At 39.4% G+C, this 18,519-nt stretch overlaps 1 protein-coding gene across 1 annotated transcript in view; it reads left to right on the top strand.

The window, feature by feature from the left end:
- Nucleotides 1-8,987: 8,987 nt before the first annotated feature.
- The window catches only part of AMTN (amelotin), a 16,228-nt gene continuing 6,696 nt past the window's right edge, over nucleotides 8,988-18,519 (top strand). Inside the window, exons 1-4 of the mRNA XM_075997743.1 lie at nucleotides 8,988-9,041; nucleotides 14,341-14,427; nucleotides 15,785-15,850; nucleotides 16,747-16,836. Of these exons, the coding sequence (XP_075853858.1) occupies nucleotides 8,988-9,041; nucleotides 14,341-14,427; nucleotides 15,785-15,850; nucleotides 16,747-16,836 (297 nt within the window). The remainder of the gene's footprint in view (nucleotides 9,042-14,340; nucleotides 14,428-15,784; nucleotides 15,851-16,746; nucleotides 16,837-18,519) is intronic.

Below are 18,519 nucleotides of genomic sequence, written 5' to 3'. Positions count from 1 at the left end.
CAGCTTATGCTACACTGCATCACATTTTAAGTTGCCATGACTCAGGATTACTTTAATATCATTTTTTTTTTTTTTTAGAAAGAGTCTCACTTTGTTGCCCAGGCTAGAGTGAGTGCCATGGCGTCAGCCTAGCTCACAGCAACCTCAAACTCCTGGGCTCGAGTGATCCTTCCTGCCTCAGCCTCCCGAGTAGCTGGGACTACAGGCATGTGCCACCATGCCCAGCTAATTTTTTCTCTATATATATTAGTTGTCCAATTAGTTTCTTTCTATTTATAGTAGAGACAGGGTCTTGCTCTTGATCAGGCTGGTTCTGAACTCCTGACTTCGAGCAATCCGCCCACCTTGGCCTCCCAGAGTACTAGGATTACAGGCGTGAGCCACTGCGCCCGGCTAATATCATTTTTTAATTTACTAACCATATTACTCTTATATATATTAATAGTAACATGTACAAAGTATACAGAATAATATGGACATACTAAAACAGAAAAATATAGTCCTCAGCGAGAGGTTTAAACAGAATTTTTTAAAAAAATTATCCATACATGATTTCTGAAGATCAACTACCTTAGAAGCAAAGCTCGCTTTGTTCCATATTGTAAGCAGCAGGTCACAGGTCCCTAATCTTCTAAAACAAACCAAATCAACCCTGGGAACTACCTAGGGGTAAAAAGTTCTTTACCTTAACCAGGGACTATGGATAGAACAAGGAACAGTGAGACACATCCTCACATATTTTCTCTGGACGAACGCCACAATTTAGTCAGATAACTTCAAAAATAGTACTTAAAGGACACTTGTATATTTTACCTATATTCTCTACTTTATATCAGTAGTTAGCATACTTTTATTTCACCACTGAATTATACGGGTAGAAGGGAAAGATTTTATTTTTATGGCTGGCTGCAATTTGAACCTTGGAAAGAGCAGCGTTCCAATTTAGGAAAAGAGCTGCTCCTTCATTTAACTGTTTTTGATGATGCAAAGACATGACTGAGAGCTAGTCTGGATAGTGTGATGTTAACAAAGGGAAGGCGAAATAGTTCTGCATATTAATATGTCAGAAACATTAAAATTTTCGGCTAGTAGGCCACCGAGAAAGAGTAAGGACCTAGAGTTAGGTTAGACTGTTCCCAGGTCCACCTAAACTGTGTACATTCTCTAGTGAATTTTTGAGCCCCAAGAATGGAGTCCCCAGAACAACTGACCAGTGATGCTGACAGTCCCTACCCGATGCATGGTAAGAACACACATCTACCATCAAGAGCTGGAAAACCAAGCAATTCTGGGGGGGAGGGAGGGGGAGAACCCCTTCATCTTTTTTAAAAAAGTGACCTTTTGCTATTAAAGCCACCAGAAAAGTGACCCAATCAACATTTCCCCTAGACACCAATCTGCTGATAGCTTAGCTTTGGGTCTCAGATCCCGAACAGAAAATGAATGTTGAGTATCTGCTAGGTGCCAAGCCCAGTGCTAGGGATTCAAATCCACACAAACCCTCAATTCTATAAGGTGAAGACAACAATGCCAATTTTATAATGAGAAACGTAAAGCTTAGCAATATTCCTTAATTTGCCTGGGAATACCCAGCCAGTAAGTAACTAAGTCAGATTCAAATGCAAGTATGTCTGATTCTAATGCCAGTACTCTTCCCACTGTATCAGTTACCTCATTCATTCATTCAATAAATACTTTTCAAGCGTCTATTATATGCTGGGCAGCAAGATAGCAGTGGGGAAGACTATGTCCCCACCTCCATGAAACTTGCATTCCAGTCGGGAGGGCTGCACAACCTGCAAGTGAATAACACATAAACAAGGTAATTAAAGGTGGTGATTAGTACCATGAAGAAAATAAGCAGGGTGACGTGATGAAAAGTGACAGACAGTACTTCATTGGCCAGTAAAATGTTCTTGATATTGTCTCAATTAAGGAAAGTGAGAAAATCAACTGGAAAAAGTGGAGAGGAGGAAGATATTTGAGGAGAGGCAATCCCAAATGAGGATCCATCTAGTTCCACCCTTGCCCTATATCTATGAATATCCTCAGCACCACTGGTTAGTGTCCAAAATAGCAAAGACATCCCATTAGAAACACAACCATCTGAACCACATCACTACAACCAAGTTGCTGAGTGTTACTGGACACAATCTCACTGCAGAACAACTGTAATTACTAGAAATGCTTGTCAGACCACTGGTCTCTGTTAGCAGGCTCATACTCCAGAGTACATTATATTTTCTTCAGTCTAAAATCTTGGTCTTGATATCACCTAACTTCCATGAGAATGGCCTTTATCAAAATGTCCCAAAACAACAAACAACAAATGCCGGCGACGATGTGGAGAGATAGGAACACTCATACACTGCTGGTGGGACTGCAAATTAGTACAACCCCTGTTGAAAGTAATATGGAGAGCCCTCAAAGAGCTAAAAATAGAAATACCATTTGATCTAGCAATCCCACTACTGGGCATCTACCCAAAGGGGAAAAAAAAAGACATTCTATAATAAAGACATCTGCACTCAAATGTTTATGGCAGCACAATTCATAATTGCAAAGATGTGGAAACAACCCAAGTGCCCACCAATACATGAGTGGATGAAGAAAATGTGATATATGTATACCATGGAATATTACTCAACTACAAAAAACAGTAGTGATCTAGCACCTCTTATATTATCCTGGATAGATTTGAGGTCATCCTTCGAAGTGAGGTATCACAAGGATGGAAAAACAAGCACCACATGTACTCGTCATCAAATTGGTATTAACTGATCAACACTAAGGTGCTCACATGGAAGTTATAGTCACTGGATGCCGGTCAGGTGGGGGGGAAGGGGTGGGTAAACTCACAAATAACAGAGACAGAGCCCGCTGTATGGGAGAAGGGCATGCCTCTATGTCTGGCTTGGGCGAGGCAAAGACATTATATGAAACCAAAATGTTTGTACCCCCATAATATTCTCTTTTTTTTTTTCTGAGACAGAGTCTCACTCTGTTGCCTGGGCTAGAGTGCTGTGGCATCAGCCTAGCTCACAGCAAGCTCAAATTCCTGGGCTCAAGTGATCCTCCTGCCTCAGCCTCCCAAGTAGCTGGGACAACTGGCACATGCCACCATGCCTGGCTAATTTTTTCTATTTTTAGTTGTCCAGCTAATTTATTTCTATTTATAGTAGAGATGGGGTCTCGCTCTTGTTCAGGCTGGTCTCGAACTCCTGAGCTCAAGCAATCCTCCCACCTCAGCCTCCCAAAGTGCTAGGATTACAGGAGTGAGCCACTGCGCCCAGCCTGTACCCCCATAATATTCTGAAATAAAAAAATAAAATCTCGGTCTCTTTCCCTTCTCCCCACCTCTTAGAAAATGAACTTGCCCATTATTTCACAGCTTAAACAGAAGTCATCCGATTAATTCCTTTAGTGCGCCACCACTGTATCTACAAATCTACCTGCCTCGGTTCCCATCTTCTCCTTTGTTCTCGTTACAATGACCCAGTCAAAGGCCAATCTCTCCATTGCACTCTGAAGCCAAAAACATCCTCTCTTTCCAGGGCCTTTATTCCAGCAGCTATTTCCCTGTTTTATATCTTTAGTCCCTCCTTCTCTTTGGGGGCTTCTCGTAATTATTTAAATGTGTTGTCCTATTTTGAAGAAGAAGGAAGAGGAGAACAGAGAACGAGGAGAGGGGAGAAGAAGGGAAGGGAAGGGATAAAGAAAAGAGAGGACGACCACGCTCTCCTTTAATTAGCACTGTGTCTCACCACATCAATTCACAGCTGGAGTCCTCAGAAGGCTGAGTTGTCTACAGACACTCTACCACCCTCTGTCTACTTCTTCGCCTCCCGGTCACTAGTCAACATGCCTGAATCCAGCTTTCATCGCCACGACGCCAATTCCTCTCTTCACCAATTGACCTTTTATTGCTAATTTAGATGCACACACTTCAGCTGCTATTATATTTAACTTCTCAGCAATTTTCTACTCTTTGATCATTTTATTGTTCTTGAAAAGCCATCTTACTATGCATTGTGTAAAACCCACTCTCTCCAACTTTTTCTTTTCAGTGGCTGTTCCTTCTCAGTCTCTTGTGAGACCAAGGGACAGAACTTTATCACCTATGACTAAGGGCCAATGCATATGCTTAGAAGTCTGGACATATTTTCCTGATACCCCTTTAAACAAAAACTTTAAAAGATTAGTAAAAACCTATATAGTTTTATTCTATTTAGTAGAATTTTAGATACACTTAACTCCATTATCGTCCTTCCAGCATCTACCAAACTGCTCCATAGGAAAGGGGCTCTACCGCAGATCAAGCACAAACCCTAGTTTCCCCTGGGGTCACACAAACTGGTCAACAATTTTAAATACTTTTGTAAATTTAGAAAAACAAACAATTATTAATTCAAATCGACACATATTTATTGTTCTATCACACGAAAGCTGGGAGCTCCAGAGAATATAAAACTTGATCCGCATACAGAATCTTCTTTGAAATCTGATATCTCAAAACAGTAATACAAATAACAATTGCATCAGCCAAGGTAGAATAAAATAAATAAGAAAGTCACACATTCCAAAAGTGTTTCAGGCAAGGAAAAGACCAACTCCAAATTGGAGGAACGAAGAAAGATTTAACGAAGGTGGTAGCATAAAGAACAAAAATTTCTAACGATGTGTAGAACATTGACAGTCAGAGACAAAGTGGAAAACTCCAGGCAGAGGGAATACCAGAAACAAATACAGAAAACCAAGATCAAAATGCAGTATGGCTCTTTTCTAACCTCTTTGCCCCACAGTCATTTTATCTGCACAACGTCATGTGGTGATTGGATACTTACTACATTCCCCACAAGAATATGTTAATAAGGAGGGACTTTTGTACCCTAGTGCCCGAGTACAATGTCTGGCCCCAAACCACTTAGGTTTATGTTTAATAGGCATCATGGGAATTACAATGCATCAGGAAATGCTAGATGTCATTTCCAATTATTAATGTACTCAATCTATTCAATCAAGCTATCACTATAATTAACAGAAATTATGTACCTTGAATCCCTTTGACATTGTGATTGAGTTATCAAGCAGCCAAAAGAAAGTCCTGCCTTATCCTTTCATTGCCAAACAGATGATCACAGACTGGGATTCACAAAGAGTGCTTTGGGTCTGGGTAATTCCAGATCTTCCTATATCCACTGGGTGTGGAGGAATTGGGGAGTAGTTACATTTCTTGGCTTGAGAAGTTCTAGAAAGTTCAGGGATCACACAAATCACTAGAGAAGTCCACCAAGTCTCCTCTAAATCAGAGATTCCTAACCTGGATCTTCATAGTTGGGATCAGGAGATCATGGAGATCTACGGAACTGCTCAAGCTGTCTGATAATCGTTACGTTCATGGGCATATGTGAATTTTTCTAAGACGATGGTACATATATTCAATCAGGTTCTCAAAGGGGCCCATAATCCAAAGAAACTTAAAACTAAGACCAATAAGAAAGATCAAGGAATGCCCAGACCTACAGGGCTAAGACATGTCACCTATAGTTCATAAAACACTTCAATAAATCCTGATACCTAACTCATTTCAGAAGCATAAAATTATCTCACTGTTTTTGCTGATGTTTCCTTGTTTTGGAATGATTTAAGAATTTTCTCTTTTATTATACATATTTCTTGACTCCCAACTCTATAATTATGTTATTGCAAGTTATCTGCTTTCAGACTTAAAATTTCTTGTCTAAGAAATTACTCAGCCATCTTAATTTTGCTTGTTTATTTTGGTCTCATCCCACTGACTGCCCAGTTTCCTGGCTAGGGCATGTCCCATTCCAGCTGGGGGTTGAGGTCCCTGAATCACCCAATGCCCAGTCACAGTGATTCAGTTGGAGTGAGCTATTCATTGGAACCATGCTCTAGACTAGCAATAGAACACGTCTCCTCGCCTACACCCAGGAATAACAGGGGCATAAAATTCAACTCTGTCTCCACCAAAAAAAAATGAAAGGAAGCCCCTCACCCAGCACATACACAGAAAATAGTGCCCAGGGGAAAGAGACTCCAAGTGTCATGGGCTCTGTCCTTTACAATGAACCTGCTTGAATATTTAATGTTCCCACAACAAAGCTAAGCTCCATGAGGGCAGAGTTTTTGTCCCTTCCATTGACTGTTTTATCCCAAGATCAAAACAGTGCTGGTGAACATAGAGTGAACATATGTTAAATTATGGCTTGGAAAAATGAATGGACTGGATAAAAGAAAGAATGAATTTGCATAGAAAGCCCAAGAGAACACAAAGTTGCTTCCCTTCCCCACCCTTCAGTGCTTACGTACCATTGCTCCTCTCTGTATCAACCCCTTTACCATGCTGTTCTCTGTCTCATTAATTATATTTATTCTCCAAATCCTCCTAAAGCCCCATCTCTTCTCTGAAGTTCCCCCTCAATCCAATCTTGCTCCATCTCTACCACTTATTCATCAATGCTCAGTGACCATCTGGTGCTTTAAAATATTATAAACATAGAAGACTCTAAAGAAATAGAAGACAAGTCCCAGGAACTTTCCATTTAGTTCAAGAGAAACAAAAGTCAAGAAATAATGAAGGAATCATGTAAACCAATGTCTGACCAAGTGTCAAAATGAGTAATAGAAACAAATAAAAATGTTATAGGTGGTTAAAATTAGATATCTCTCCAACCCTGTCTTCCACTGCCACCTTGACCCCATCTTGTTCCAGGGACAGGGAATAATAATCTCACTCCTTCACATCTAGACTTTTGATCTGCCTGGGTGCTCTCCTTGCATTCTTACTGAGTTTTTTTTATTCCTCAGAACTCAGCTTACGGGTGGCCTCCATTAAGCTTTCCCTGCCCTTTTCCACACAAAGAAGTTAACCACACTCTCCCTCACACTAGTGCATGCTCCTGTAGTTACACTTGTCATGCATGTAATTGCTTGTTAACCTTTGTGTTTCTCCTCCTAAACACACTCCTAACAGAGTATCTGACAGTCACAAAAGCTGATTATGTAAATGAATTGAATAGTTGGAGAAAAGCTTTAAAAAATGCCTCATCTAAAGCGATACAAGTGAATCTACCATTTGATCCAGCAATCCCATTACTGGGCATCTACCCAAAAGATCCAATGACGCTCTACAAAAAAAGACACCTGCACTCGAATGTTTATAGCAGCACAATTCATAATTGCAAGGCTGTGGAAACAGGCCAAGTGTCCATCAATCCAAGAATGGATTAATAAAATGTGGTATATGTATACCATGGAGTACTATTCAGCTCTAAGAAACAACAGTGATATAGCACATCTTATATTTTCCTGGTTAGAGCTGGAACCCATACTACTAAGTGAAGTATCCCAAGAATGGAAAAACAAGCACCACATATACTCACCAGCAAACTGGTATTAACTGAGCAGCACCTAAGTGGACACATAGGTACTACAGTAATAGGGTATAGGGCAGGGGGGAGGGGGGTGGGTATATACATACATAATGAGTGAGATGCGCACCATCTAGGGGATGGTCATGCTGGAAATTCAGACTTGCGGGGGGAGGGGGGAAAGGGCATTTATTGAAACTTTAAAATCTGTACCCCCATAATATGCCAAAAGAAAAAAAGAAAAAAGAAAAAAAAATGCCTCATCATCTCAGTCCATTTTCCATTAACAGACACCTTACTGAAAAAAAAAAAAAAAGCCAAGCCTTAGATGGCCTTCCATGTGAAATCCTGATATGATTCTACCTCTCTTCCTGCCCTCCCTCAAAAATTCTCTGTTCTGTGACTCATTTCCCCTTAGTTTCCTGTTTCTGTTTTCCAAGGCAGAAGATGATAAACTAATAAGGTGTTGGTGAGTGTTTCAATGTGGTAGAATGTCAATCCTGGCACTGATTTAGACACAGAAATTGTTGAACAGACCTCACCTCCTGAAAACCTATGGGTAGCACTTGGCTGTTTTTTTGTGGTTTTTTTTTTTTTTTTTTTTGTGTGTGTGTGTGTGTGTGTGTGAAAGAAATCACAGTGGATCCCTGTGTTTTGCTTAGGTTATAGTATCATTTTCCTCCATTTAAAATAAAGCAACCCATTCAACGTTTCTGGAAGGCAATTTGACCATATTTACTGAAATTTAAAACCTACGTATTATTTAATGCAGTACTTCTAGGAAGTAACACCTACAGAAACACTTCTGCATCTGCAAAAAAAAAATAAGTTTTATAAAGATATTCATTGTAACACTTTTCTAATTACAAAATAAAATGGAAATGAATTAAATGTTCATCAAAAAGAAATGTAATATAATGTAACCATTACTTAAATGAAATAAATCTACATGCACTAACATACAAATGTGTCTATTATTTGTTAAGTAAAGCCAAGTTAGAGCAATCTACATAATAGACTTTATTTTTTTAACTATGCACAGAGCCCCGCATTTTGGTGTTTGATTTATATGTTCATACTTAGGTGATAAAACAGGTATAACTGAGAAATCATGTGGGAAGAAGAGGGAGGTGAAGAAGGATTTTAATTTTTTCAATGTCTATACTTTTTTAATTACACAAGGCATATCTCTCTGAAATACCCTCTATTCAAATGGCAGACATTGGGTAATATAATGTCTGCAGCTAATAACCCACCTAATGAAGTGTGGGGAATGAAAGAAACCAAATGATTTCATAGACAGCTAAATCCTGATTGGTCTCCCAGTTGCCAGTCTCCTGGAGCTGAGATTAAATTCTTTCTACAAACTCACAAATCATCAAAGGGTAAAATTTTTCCCTAGAGTAAACTGGAGAAATCGACTGGACTTTGAATATTGTTTCACCTGTACATTTTGCCTGGTGGACACAAGGTAACAGTAATTGACCATGTTTCAAGTAGAACACTTTTTTTGTAAGTATTATCTCCTCTCAAAAGGAAAAAAAATCGAGTGAAAGAGTAACTATTTTGTTGTTATAGGTAACGATTTGAAACATGAAGACTACAATTCTACTCTTTTGTCTTCTAGGATCAACTCAGTCCTTACCAGTAAGTGTGATATGTTTATTTTGTGTATCAACCAGCTTCAATAGCATCTCTAGGTACAGACTTATCTCTTTTCCTGTCCTCTATCAAAACTACTCTGTTCTACAACTCATTCCCTTGGTTTCCTGTTTTTATTTTCCAAGTCAGAAGATGGTAAACTAATAAGGTATTGGTACATATTTCAAGATATTTGCCTTTTAAAAATGTATCTACCCTGTAATGGTAGAATGTCAATTATTTTGGTAGAAATTAGTAGACAAAAGATTGCCTTAGATTATATCAACTCAAAGTGGATACCTATTTTATTTTCCAAAACAAAATTTACAATTTTCTTGGCAACTAGTTTTTTGCTCATGACTAAAGAAGTAAACTATATTTTCTAATTTTTCTAATTGAAAACTCTAAATATCTAGATTATATAAACTAAAAAGGCTTAGAACACTCTATCAAAAAAAAAAGCTGTTAGTTTTACAGCTCTTTTAGAATGTCTAGCAGTTTTGCTGGTTTTCTCCAGAAACTTCCTCCCTGCCCCCAAAAAACATATTTACATATTACAGGCTTATTTTTCCTCTTTTAATTTTTTCTTTTTTTTACTCCGGCTAACTTTATTTTTAGCCCCAGGTCAGGTTTCCCAAAGGGCTTCTCAGCAGTCACTTCACAGAGTCTCCCGCAGAGACTCCTTCACCAAGCGCACGTCTTCCTCGGGAGGCCTTATCATCACCTCAACCCTAGACTTCTGCCACCTGGGCTCCAGTCTCTGGCCAACGGCCTCAAAGCATAGCCACCAGTTGGAAGGTGCCCTCAGGTTTGGCAGGAACCACGTGGACAAAAGTCTTGTAGCGCACAGCGCCCTTGGGCCGCCTCATAACCAGATCCAGAGCTTCGGAGCTGCCGGGACGGGCGCGTAGGGCTCCTCAGTGTAGCGGGCCCCCACCCCTTCTTCCAGGGCGGGCAGGCACCTCCTCTTCCCCAGCCCCGCATGGGCACCTGCGTGCCAACGGACTGGGGCCAAGTCCCAAGAATGTTGCCAGCATGAACATAGTGGCCTTCCATCTTCTTGATGCCATAGCGTCTGCCTGATGACTTTCCACCGAGGTTTTTGGAGTGGCCACCTGTCTCCTTGGGTGCACATCTGACAGCAAGGCCTGTAGCTGGAGGGGCTCTGCAGGGCGCCACTAGCGCCCACGCCACATGTGCCTTACACTCGCTTCCTCTTTTCAATGATTTATTTTTTTATTTTTTATTCTATTTTTCTATTTCAGCATACTATGAGGGTACAAATGTTTAGGTTACATATATTGTTTTTGCCCCACCTGAACCAGAGCTTCAAGCCTGTCCATCCCCTAGACAGTGTGCACTGTACCCGTTAGGTGTGAATGTGCCCATCCTTTCCTCCCCCTTCCCACCTGCTGACACCCGATGAATGTTACTACTATATGTGCACATAAGTGTTGATTAATTGATACCAATTTGATGGTGAATACATGTGGTGCTTGTTTTTCCTTTCTTGTGATACTTCATAGAATGGGCTCCAGCTCTATCCAGGAAAATACAAGAGGTGCTAGATCACCATTGTTTTTTGTGGCTGAGTAGAACTCCATGGTATATTCCGTGTTTCCCTGAAAATAAGACCTACCCATAAAATAAGCCCTAGCAGGATTTCTAAGCATTTGCACAATATAAGCCCTACCCCGAAAATAAGACCTAGTGATGGGTGAGGCTACCCAGGGTATCTGCACGACCCATGCATTTCATTGTGGAGGGGTAAAGAAGACGAGCAGCCCTTCTCATCTGCCCCATGAAAGCTCTATTGCTCGACATGAGAGATTGGGGCCAATGGTTCTAAAGGAAATAGAGCACAAGAAATTCAGGATGGAATTCAGGGTTTGGAGAGTTATGATGATGTTCCAGAAGAAGATGACTTCACTATATTTGAATAAATGTAGATTGTTGTACTGTACTTTAAAAAAATAACACATCCCCTGAAAATAAGCCCTTGGGTGTCTTCTTGAGAAAAAATAAATATAAGACCATGTCTTATTTTCAGGGAAACACGGTATATACCACATTTTATTAATCCACTCATGTATTGATGTGCACTTGGGTTGTTTCCACATCTTTGCAATTGTGAATTACGCTGCTATAAATATTCTAGTGCAGATTTCTTTTTTATAGAATGTCTTTTTTTCCATTGAGTAGATGCCCAGTAATGGGACTGCTGGATTAAATGGTAGTTCTACTTGTAGTCCTTTGTAGTATCTCCATATTACTTTCCACAGAGGTTGTACTAGTTTGCAGTCACACCAGTAGTGTGAGTTTTCCTGTCTCTCCACATCCATGTCAACATTGATTTTGGGGGGACTTTTTGATAAAAGCCATTCTCACTGGAGTTAAGTGATATCTCATTGTGGTCTTTATTTGCATTTCCCTGATGATTAGAGATGTTGAGCATTTTTTCATGTTTCTTGGCCATTATTCTGTCTTCTTTTGAAAAGTTTCTGTTGATGTCCTTTGCCCACTTTTTAATGGGGTTGATTTTCTCTTGCTGATTTTCCTGAGTTCTATATAGATTCTAGTTATCAGCTCTTTATCGGATGTGTAGCATACTGAGTATTTTCTCCCATTCTATAGGTTGTCTGTTTACATTTGTGATAGTTTCCTTGGCTGTGCAGAAGCTTTTTAATTTTATCAGGTCCCATTTGTTTATTTTTGTTGTTGCTGTGATTGCCTTTGGGGTCTTCTTCATAAATTCTTTGCCTATGCCAATATCTGTAAGAGCTTTTCAACCATTTTCTTCTAGAATTCTTATAGTTTCATGCCTTAGGTTTAAGTCTGTTCACTTTTGTGAGAGGTGAAAGGTGTGGATCCTGTTTCAGTCTTCTACATCACATATTACAAGCTTTTGAAAGAAAGAAGTACTAGAACTCCTACACTTGTTCCAATTGTTCTCCATTATTTTATAGACATAGAGATGGGTGGTTGATGTCTAAATGGCCTTCCCTTTGACTGTTCAAGATTCTTGAGTACTCATATTAAGACAAAAGTTACAAAATATTTGTTATGAAATAGCAGAACAAAAAGAAACCATTCTTGGTTGTGCCTCAAGCTCACTTGTCACTTCTATTAGTCCTCCATGCAACCAACAAACATTTACTGAAAGTTCTCTGTATGCCAGACATTGTGCTAGCTGCTGAAGATACAATGGTAAGGAAGGAAAAAGAAGAAAAACATGATGATATTCACAAGGATTGTAGATATTATAATAATTGAATAATTTTTTATAAAACATTAAAATATAAATAATAACCGTGATTAGTTCTGTGAAGGAAATGAACAGGGTGAGCTTGTGGGAGATGGAACAAGACATGAATAACCAACTTCCCTGTTACTTTACTCTGAATATATTTATATGCCTTCCTTGAAAGAAGTTGTCTGGGAAAATTTAATTTTCTGAACAAGGTAAAGGAGGACTTTAATTTTTTTATAAAACAAATAGATCTTTCACTTCACTGAATTACTTTACCAAAGCATTCTTCAATAGGGTTTCTCTAGTATATTACAATTACCATATAATTTGTAAAGACCCAGGAGAAATAAAACTTTCCAGGAGCACAGTTCTCATGCAAAGTGGACTCAGAAGTAGATGCAGGCTACTGCAGACTGCTAATAGCCAATATGTGAGGAGTAGCTAGAGAGTTAGTGGGGTAGGGCTTGGGGGAGGTGACACCCCAAATGTATATTGGGTTTACGAACATCATTTCTCAAATGAAAAATCAGGACACAAGGACAAGGTATTGTTTATAATGGGTAGATGAATTTACTGAATTATTATAAAGGCATAAAAAATGAATCCATCTACAAATGTGGACACATACAACAACGTAGCAAGTATTTTCAGTAGATCAAAAGTTTGAGAACAAGTGCCAGATGGAGACTACTATGAGTAGAAAGAAAGAAAATAAGACAAATCAAAATCACAGGAAGTGAATGCTCCGGAAGAAAACAAAATTTCATTCTTTCAACAAATATTTGTTTAGCGCCTACTGTATGCCAGGGACAGATTTATCTGCTTAGGATGTATCATTGAATGAAACACAGTATGTCCACCCTTGTGAAGTTTACATTATAGCAAGGAAACAAATGACCAATGATGAATAACTTAAGTCAGTAGGTCACAGGACATGTTAGAAGGTGGTGAGCACTATGAGAAAAAACCCAGAGCAGGGCAAGAGGGAGCAGGTCTACAGGGCGCCCCAAGCCGATGGGGCAGGCTGCACATTCAGGAGAGTGATCACGGTTGGCCTCAATGGGAAGGTGAATGCAAGTAAAGACTTGAAGCAGGGGAGGAAGTGAGTCAATGTCTGGGGAAGAGCCTTCCAGATAGAGAGAACAGGTAGAGGTGAGAGCCTGAGGCAGGAGTGGGCTTTACCTGGCCCAGAAACAGCAAAGAGCCTGGAGCATTAGGGCAGAGTGAACAAGAAGAAATGAGGTAAGACAGAAGGTCAGAGTATGAGCATGAAGGTCCTACCAGGGAATGAAGGTCATACCAGGCCATGAAGGGCCTGTAGGCCATTGTAGGGTCTCTGGCTTTTACTCTGAGTGAAACTGACAGTCATTGTGCTGAGCAGAGGAGTGACAAGATTAGACTATTGTTTCCAAAGGGTCACTGTGGTCACTGTGGCAGCTGTACTAACAATGGATTGCAGGGGAGGAAAAGACTTATTTACAGACTTATTTACAGAGCAAATAAGAAAATAAGAAAAGACTTATTTACAGAGTGTATCTGCAAATATACAGATACAGAGTGTATCTGTAAATAAGAAAAGACTTATTTACAGAATGTATCTGCACATAATCTTAAAGCTGAAAGGGACCTCCAAAGACAGGTAATCCCAACCTCTCCTCTTACATCTGAGGGGAAAAGGCCACGGGAAAACCAAGACTGCTCCAGGGTAAACTCAAGGTGACTTAAGGGTTGGTACAGTGCTGGAGGACCACAACCCTGTGCCTTCTGGGCATGTATCCAGGAGCAAAGACAATTGAGATCTACCTAGCAGAGGGGACATTTTTTTTTTGCAGGGACTAAGAGAATTTGCAAAGATCCTAGCACTGTCTCTGCCACTCACTACAATTCCATGCCCTGCCATGCACAAATGTCTCCAGGAATTAAACTGCTCCAAAATACACAGAGCCTAAAGAAGGACATTTTTACATAGGGAACAACCTGTTACCTTCTGGACAGAAATTGATACAAAATCTCAAACATACTCCTGTCTCTTCAAATACATATTTGTTTTCACAGAGGCATCTGAACCCTGCTTTGGGACTGACTCCAACAAAGTTGGCTCCAGACCAGGCCACGCCACTAACCCAACAGCAGCCAAATCAGGTAAGAGTCTTATAACAGGAAACATTTATAAGCCAGCAAAGGAAACGTGTTAAGACTGATGGATTTAAAATCAAGCTTTATACACAGCGTCTCATGACTGAATGAAAGAGAAAGGCTTTTCGCCAAGCGTGGTGGCTCACGGCTGTAATCCTAGCACTCTGGGAGGCTGAGGCAGGAGGATTGCTCAAGGTCAGGAGGTCAAAACCAGCCTGAGTGAGACCTCGTCTCTACTATAAAAATAGAAAGAAATTAATTGGCCAACTAATATATATATTAAAAAAAAATAGCCGGGCATGGTGGCTCGTGGTAATCCCAGCTATTCGGGAGGCTGAGGCAGGAGGATCGCTTGAGCCCAGGAGTTTGAGGTTGCTGTGAGCTAGGCTGACGCCACAGCACTCACTCTAGCCTGGGCAACAAAGCGAGACTCTGTCTCAAAAAAAAAAAAAAAAGAGAAAGGCTTTTCACTTGGGAGGAAATAAAAAGAGAACCAATACACTTTTCTGAAAATTTTGAATAGGAAAAACAAAGCACCTTCATTGTTTTTCCTTTTGTCTAAATAATAATTTGGTTTATCAATAAAATCCAGTCAACTTTGAAAAGCAATAGCTACAAAGCTTGATCATCTATGCCCTTGAGTGTGACATCCCTTCTATGGTACTTGTCAGAAGTATCAGGGAATAAGAGGTGATCTATAAAGATAACTGCAGATTTCTTCATGGTTTCATTAAGTTTCACTGTTGCTGATGAGTTGATGTGTTTCTGTAAAATCTGCTTCTTCAAAGCATAAATACTTTTCAAAACTATCTTTATCTCTTGGCTACTACTCTCCCTCCCACTCCAACTCTTCATCTTCTGTAAAGAACCCTGCCTTACCTACATCTAGAGTTTGTGAAATAGAACAATCAGATAATACTAGAGTCTGAAATTCTCTCTTTAGTTGATGGACATTGTAGAACTCAGGTCAGATGCCAATCTCCCTCCTTAAGGAATCTGCAGCTTATTCAATTTGGGGGCATTTTTTAAGAAAAAGAATGCAAAACTAGATGTGTAAGATTAGGTACTGGAGTATTTATAATGATATAGGAAATAAGAGTAAATCAAAATTTTCAAGCTGATAAATACCATAAACTTGACACATTGCGAGGGTGCCTCCCAGGGCCACAAAAGGGGGTGATGCTAGTGAGAGACCCTAAAGCTTCACCTTCATTTACCTTCATGGTAAATCCACCTCTGGCAGGAGTGTAGATTACGTGGAGTATACATATACTCCTATATTCATAGACTATAGGTCTACCAACGACAGAGTAATGGAAACAGACAACCTCTTGTCTCATACATCAATTTCAATGCTCTGCAGGTCGTCCCTTCTTTAAGTGTAATACCATTAACACAGATGCTCACACTGGGCTCAGATCTGCATCTGGTAAGTGCTCTTTTGTATCATTTTCATACCCATTGTTAAATATAATACCTAACGTTGGGAGGGAGCATGTACATGGGTGTGTGTATCCACAAATGTACACACACACATTCACTGTAGATTTTAAGGTGAAAAAAAGGAGAGAGGGAAGAGTCAAAGAACGCTGGATGCTATTCAATACAACATAAAGTTTTTCCTAGTAAGAGAGCCCATAAAGGAATGGATCTAGTTCTCAAGTCTTTCCTTCTCCACCTCCACTCTCCATTCTTCCACCCTACATTTCTTGATGCCCCTACGACATCCACACACCCCCATAAATGCTATCACTATTACTACCCCACCAACAAGAGCAAACAAGAAAGGATGGAAGATTTCAGTCTTCTCATAAAATGTCTGTATAGTTTAGTCTGTTGGGGGGAGAAAAATAAGTTCCTCTCCTGATTAAAATGTATTTATTTTAGTGGTCACATTTAAATACAGTTCATGTTCCAGATTGGATATTTTATCTGAAACTCATAATTGTCATGGGGATACCTATGAAGGAATTAATTTCTTAATAAAAAAGCTATCAGAATAATTCCAGGAACCATTGCTGTTGTAGCCAAAAGGAGAAAGCAAGGGTAAAATTACCTAAGTATTATAACTCTTGAAGAAAATGGGTTAAATACCAAAGAAAAACTTAGCATGGGAAAAGTTAGTAACAGACCTTGTGGTTGGACTAGTAGATGAGACAAGTCTTTGAATTTCATGTCTGTATCTGACTATACATGCAATAGAATACTATGCATTTACATGGCAAATCCTCCCTTTAAACATATTTTTTGTTTCATAAATACATTTAGTTTCCTGAATGTTCAAACTGAAAAAGATACAAGAAAAATTTTTTTCCTGCCCTACAGTTAAATCCTGCCGTGGGGATGACTCCTGGCCTACAAGCCCACCCACTGCCCCTAGGGGGGCTGAATGTACAACAGCAGCTGCAACCACAGGTACGTTCAATAAGTGGACTTTGGTTTAACCTTGGAAAGCATTTCCTCTTAGGCGGAAGCCTACAGCACAACAGGACAGAAAGAATTTTCTTAAGCTTCTTGAAAATTTTGCCCATATAATTTGCAGACAAATGTTCTAAAACAGTATTTGGCATAGAACAGTATTTGGCAATTTGTTCTTGATAAAACACTCACGAAACCATACCCAGAAAACAAACCGTGCTATCCACACATGTCTCTAGAATACATTTTTAATGAGTAACAAAAAACTATGAAGAATTGGGGGATACTGAAAAGTGAAGACTAGAAGGCAGGCAATTGAGATGTACCAAGATTTTTTTCTAGCACAAATATTTTTCTATCAAAGACTTTCTGGATGACCAAGATCATTGCAAAGAAAAATTAAAAGATGGATAATGTTTATTTTCAGCAAATCTGATCTTCCCTCTTTTGTACCCTTTTTCATGTCCCCTCAAAAAGTCCCCAGGAACTTTCAAGTTATCTCTCACCTCCTGCCATCATGTACTTTCAGGAAAAATTCTAGAAAACCCTCTCACATTAAGATATAAATGACATACTTAAAGGTATCATCCCTTTTTTAAGTGTCTGAATTTTAACACTGAACAAAGTCCAAATTTTTAAATTTCTTTTTTGTTTTGTTCTTGTTTTTTGTTTTTTTAAGATAGAGTCTCACTCTGTTGCCCAGGCTAGAGTGCCATGGCATCAGCCTGGCTCACAGCAACCTCAAACTCCTGGGCTCAAGCGATCCTCCTGCCTCAGCCTCCCGAGTAGCTGGGACTACAGGCATGTGCTACCATGCCTGGCTAATTTTTTTTCTATGTATTTTTAGTTGGCCAATTAATTTCTTTCTATTTTTAGTAGAGACGAGGTCTCACTCTTGCTCAGGCTGGTTTGGAACTTCTGACCTTGAGCAATCCTCCCACCTCAGCCTCCAGAATGCTAGGATTACAGGCGTGAGCCACCGCGCCCAGCCAAATTTTTAAATTTTTGAAACTTCTCTAAATAGCTTCATAGGTTCTGGAGAAAAATACAGTAATCTTTTTATGGCTAGACTAAGTTGTTGGTAAATAACTTATTCTCCCCAACACGTGACCTCAGCCCCCATCACCCTTCATAATGGTCTAATTTTTTGTAGAAGCATTTATTATTTATCATATAAGTAATATCTCTTATTTATAAAGAATTTAGAAGACACATGTAAGCAAAAAAATAAAAGAAAATTCATCCAGAGTTCTATCACCCATAATCAAAACCATCACCATTCTAGAATATGTCCTTCCAATCTTTATTCTATATATATAAGTACATTTGTTTTTAGACAGCAAATAGCAAAATGGTAGAAGTAATTCTTCTTTCTTTTTTTTATTTCAGCATATTATGGGGATACAAATGTTAAGGTTACGTATATTGCCCATGCCCCCCCCTCCCCCCTTGAGTCAGAGCTTCAAGCTCATATAAGTACATTTTTAAAGAAAATGTTTTTGCTATATTTAATGTTCTATAACCTGATTTTTTTCCACATATACATTTTAAATAGTTTTCATGTTTTGAAATATTCACTTATAACATGGTTTTGAATGACTGTGTAGTATTCCATTGGGTACTAGGTCCCGTATTGTGAAAATTTGGGGATCTTTCCAAGGCTTTCGCTTCTATAAACAA

The sequence above is a fragment of the Microcebus murinus genome, chromosome 26, assembly GCF_040939455.1.
Source record: "Microcebus murinus isolate Inina chromosome 26, M.murinus_Inina_mat1.0, whole genome shotgun sequence".
Taxonomy (NCBI): domain Eukaryota; kingdom Metazoa; phylum Chordata; class Mammalia; order Primates; family Cheirogaleidae; genus Microcebus; species Microcebus murinus.
This window is presented reverse-complemented; position numbering and strand designations above follow the sequence as displayed.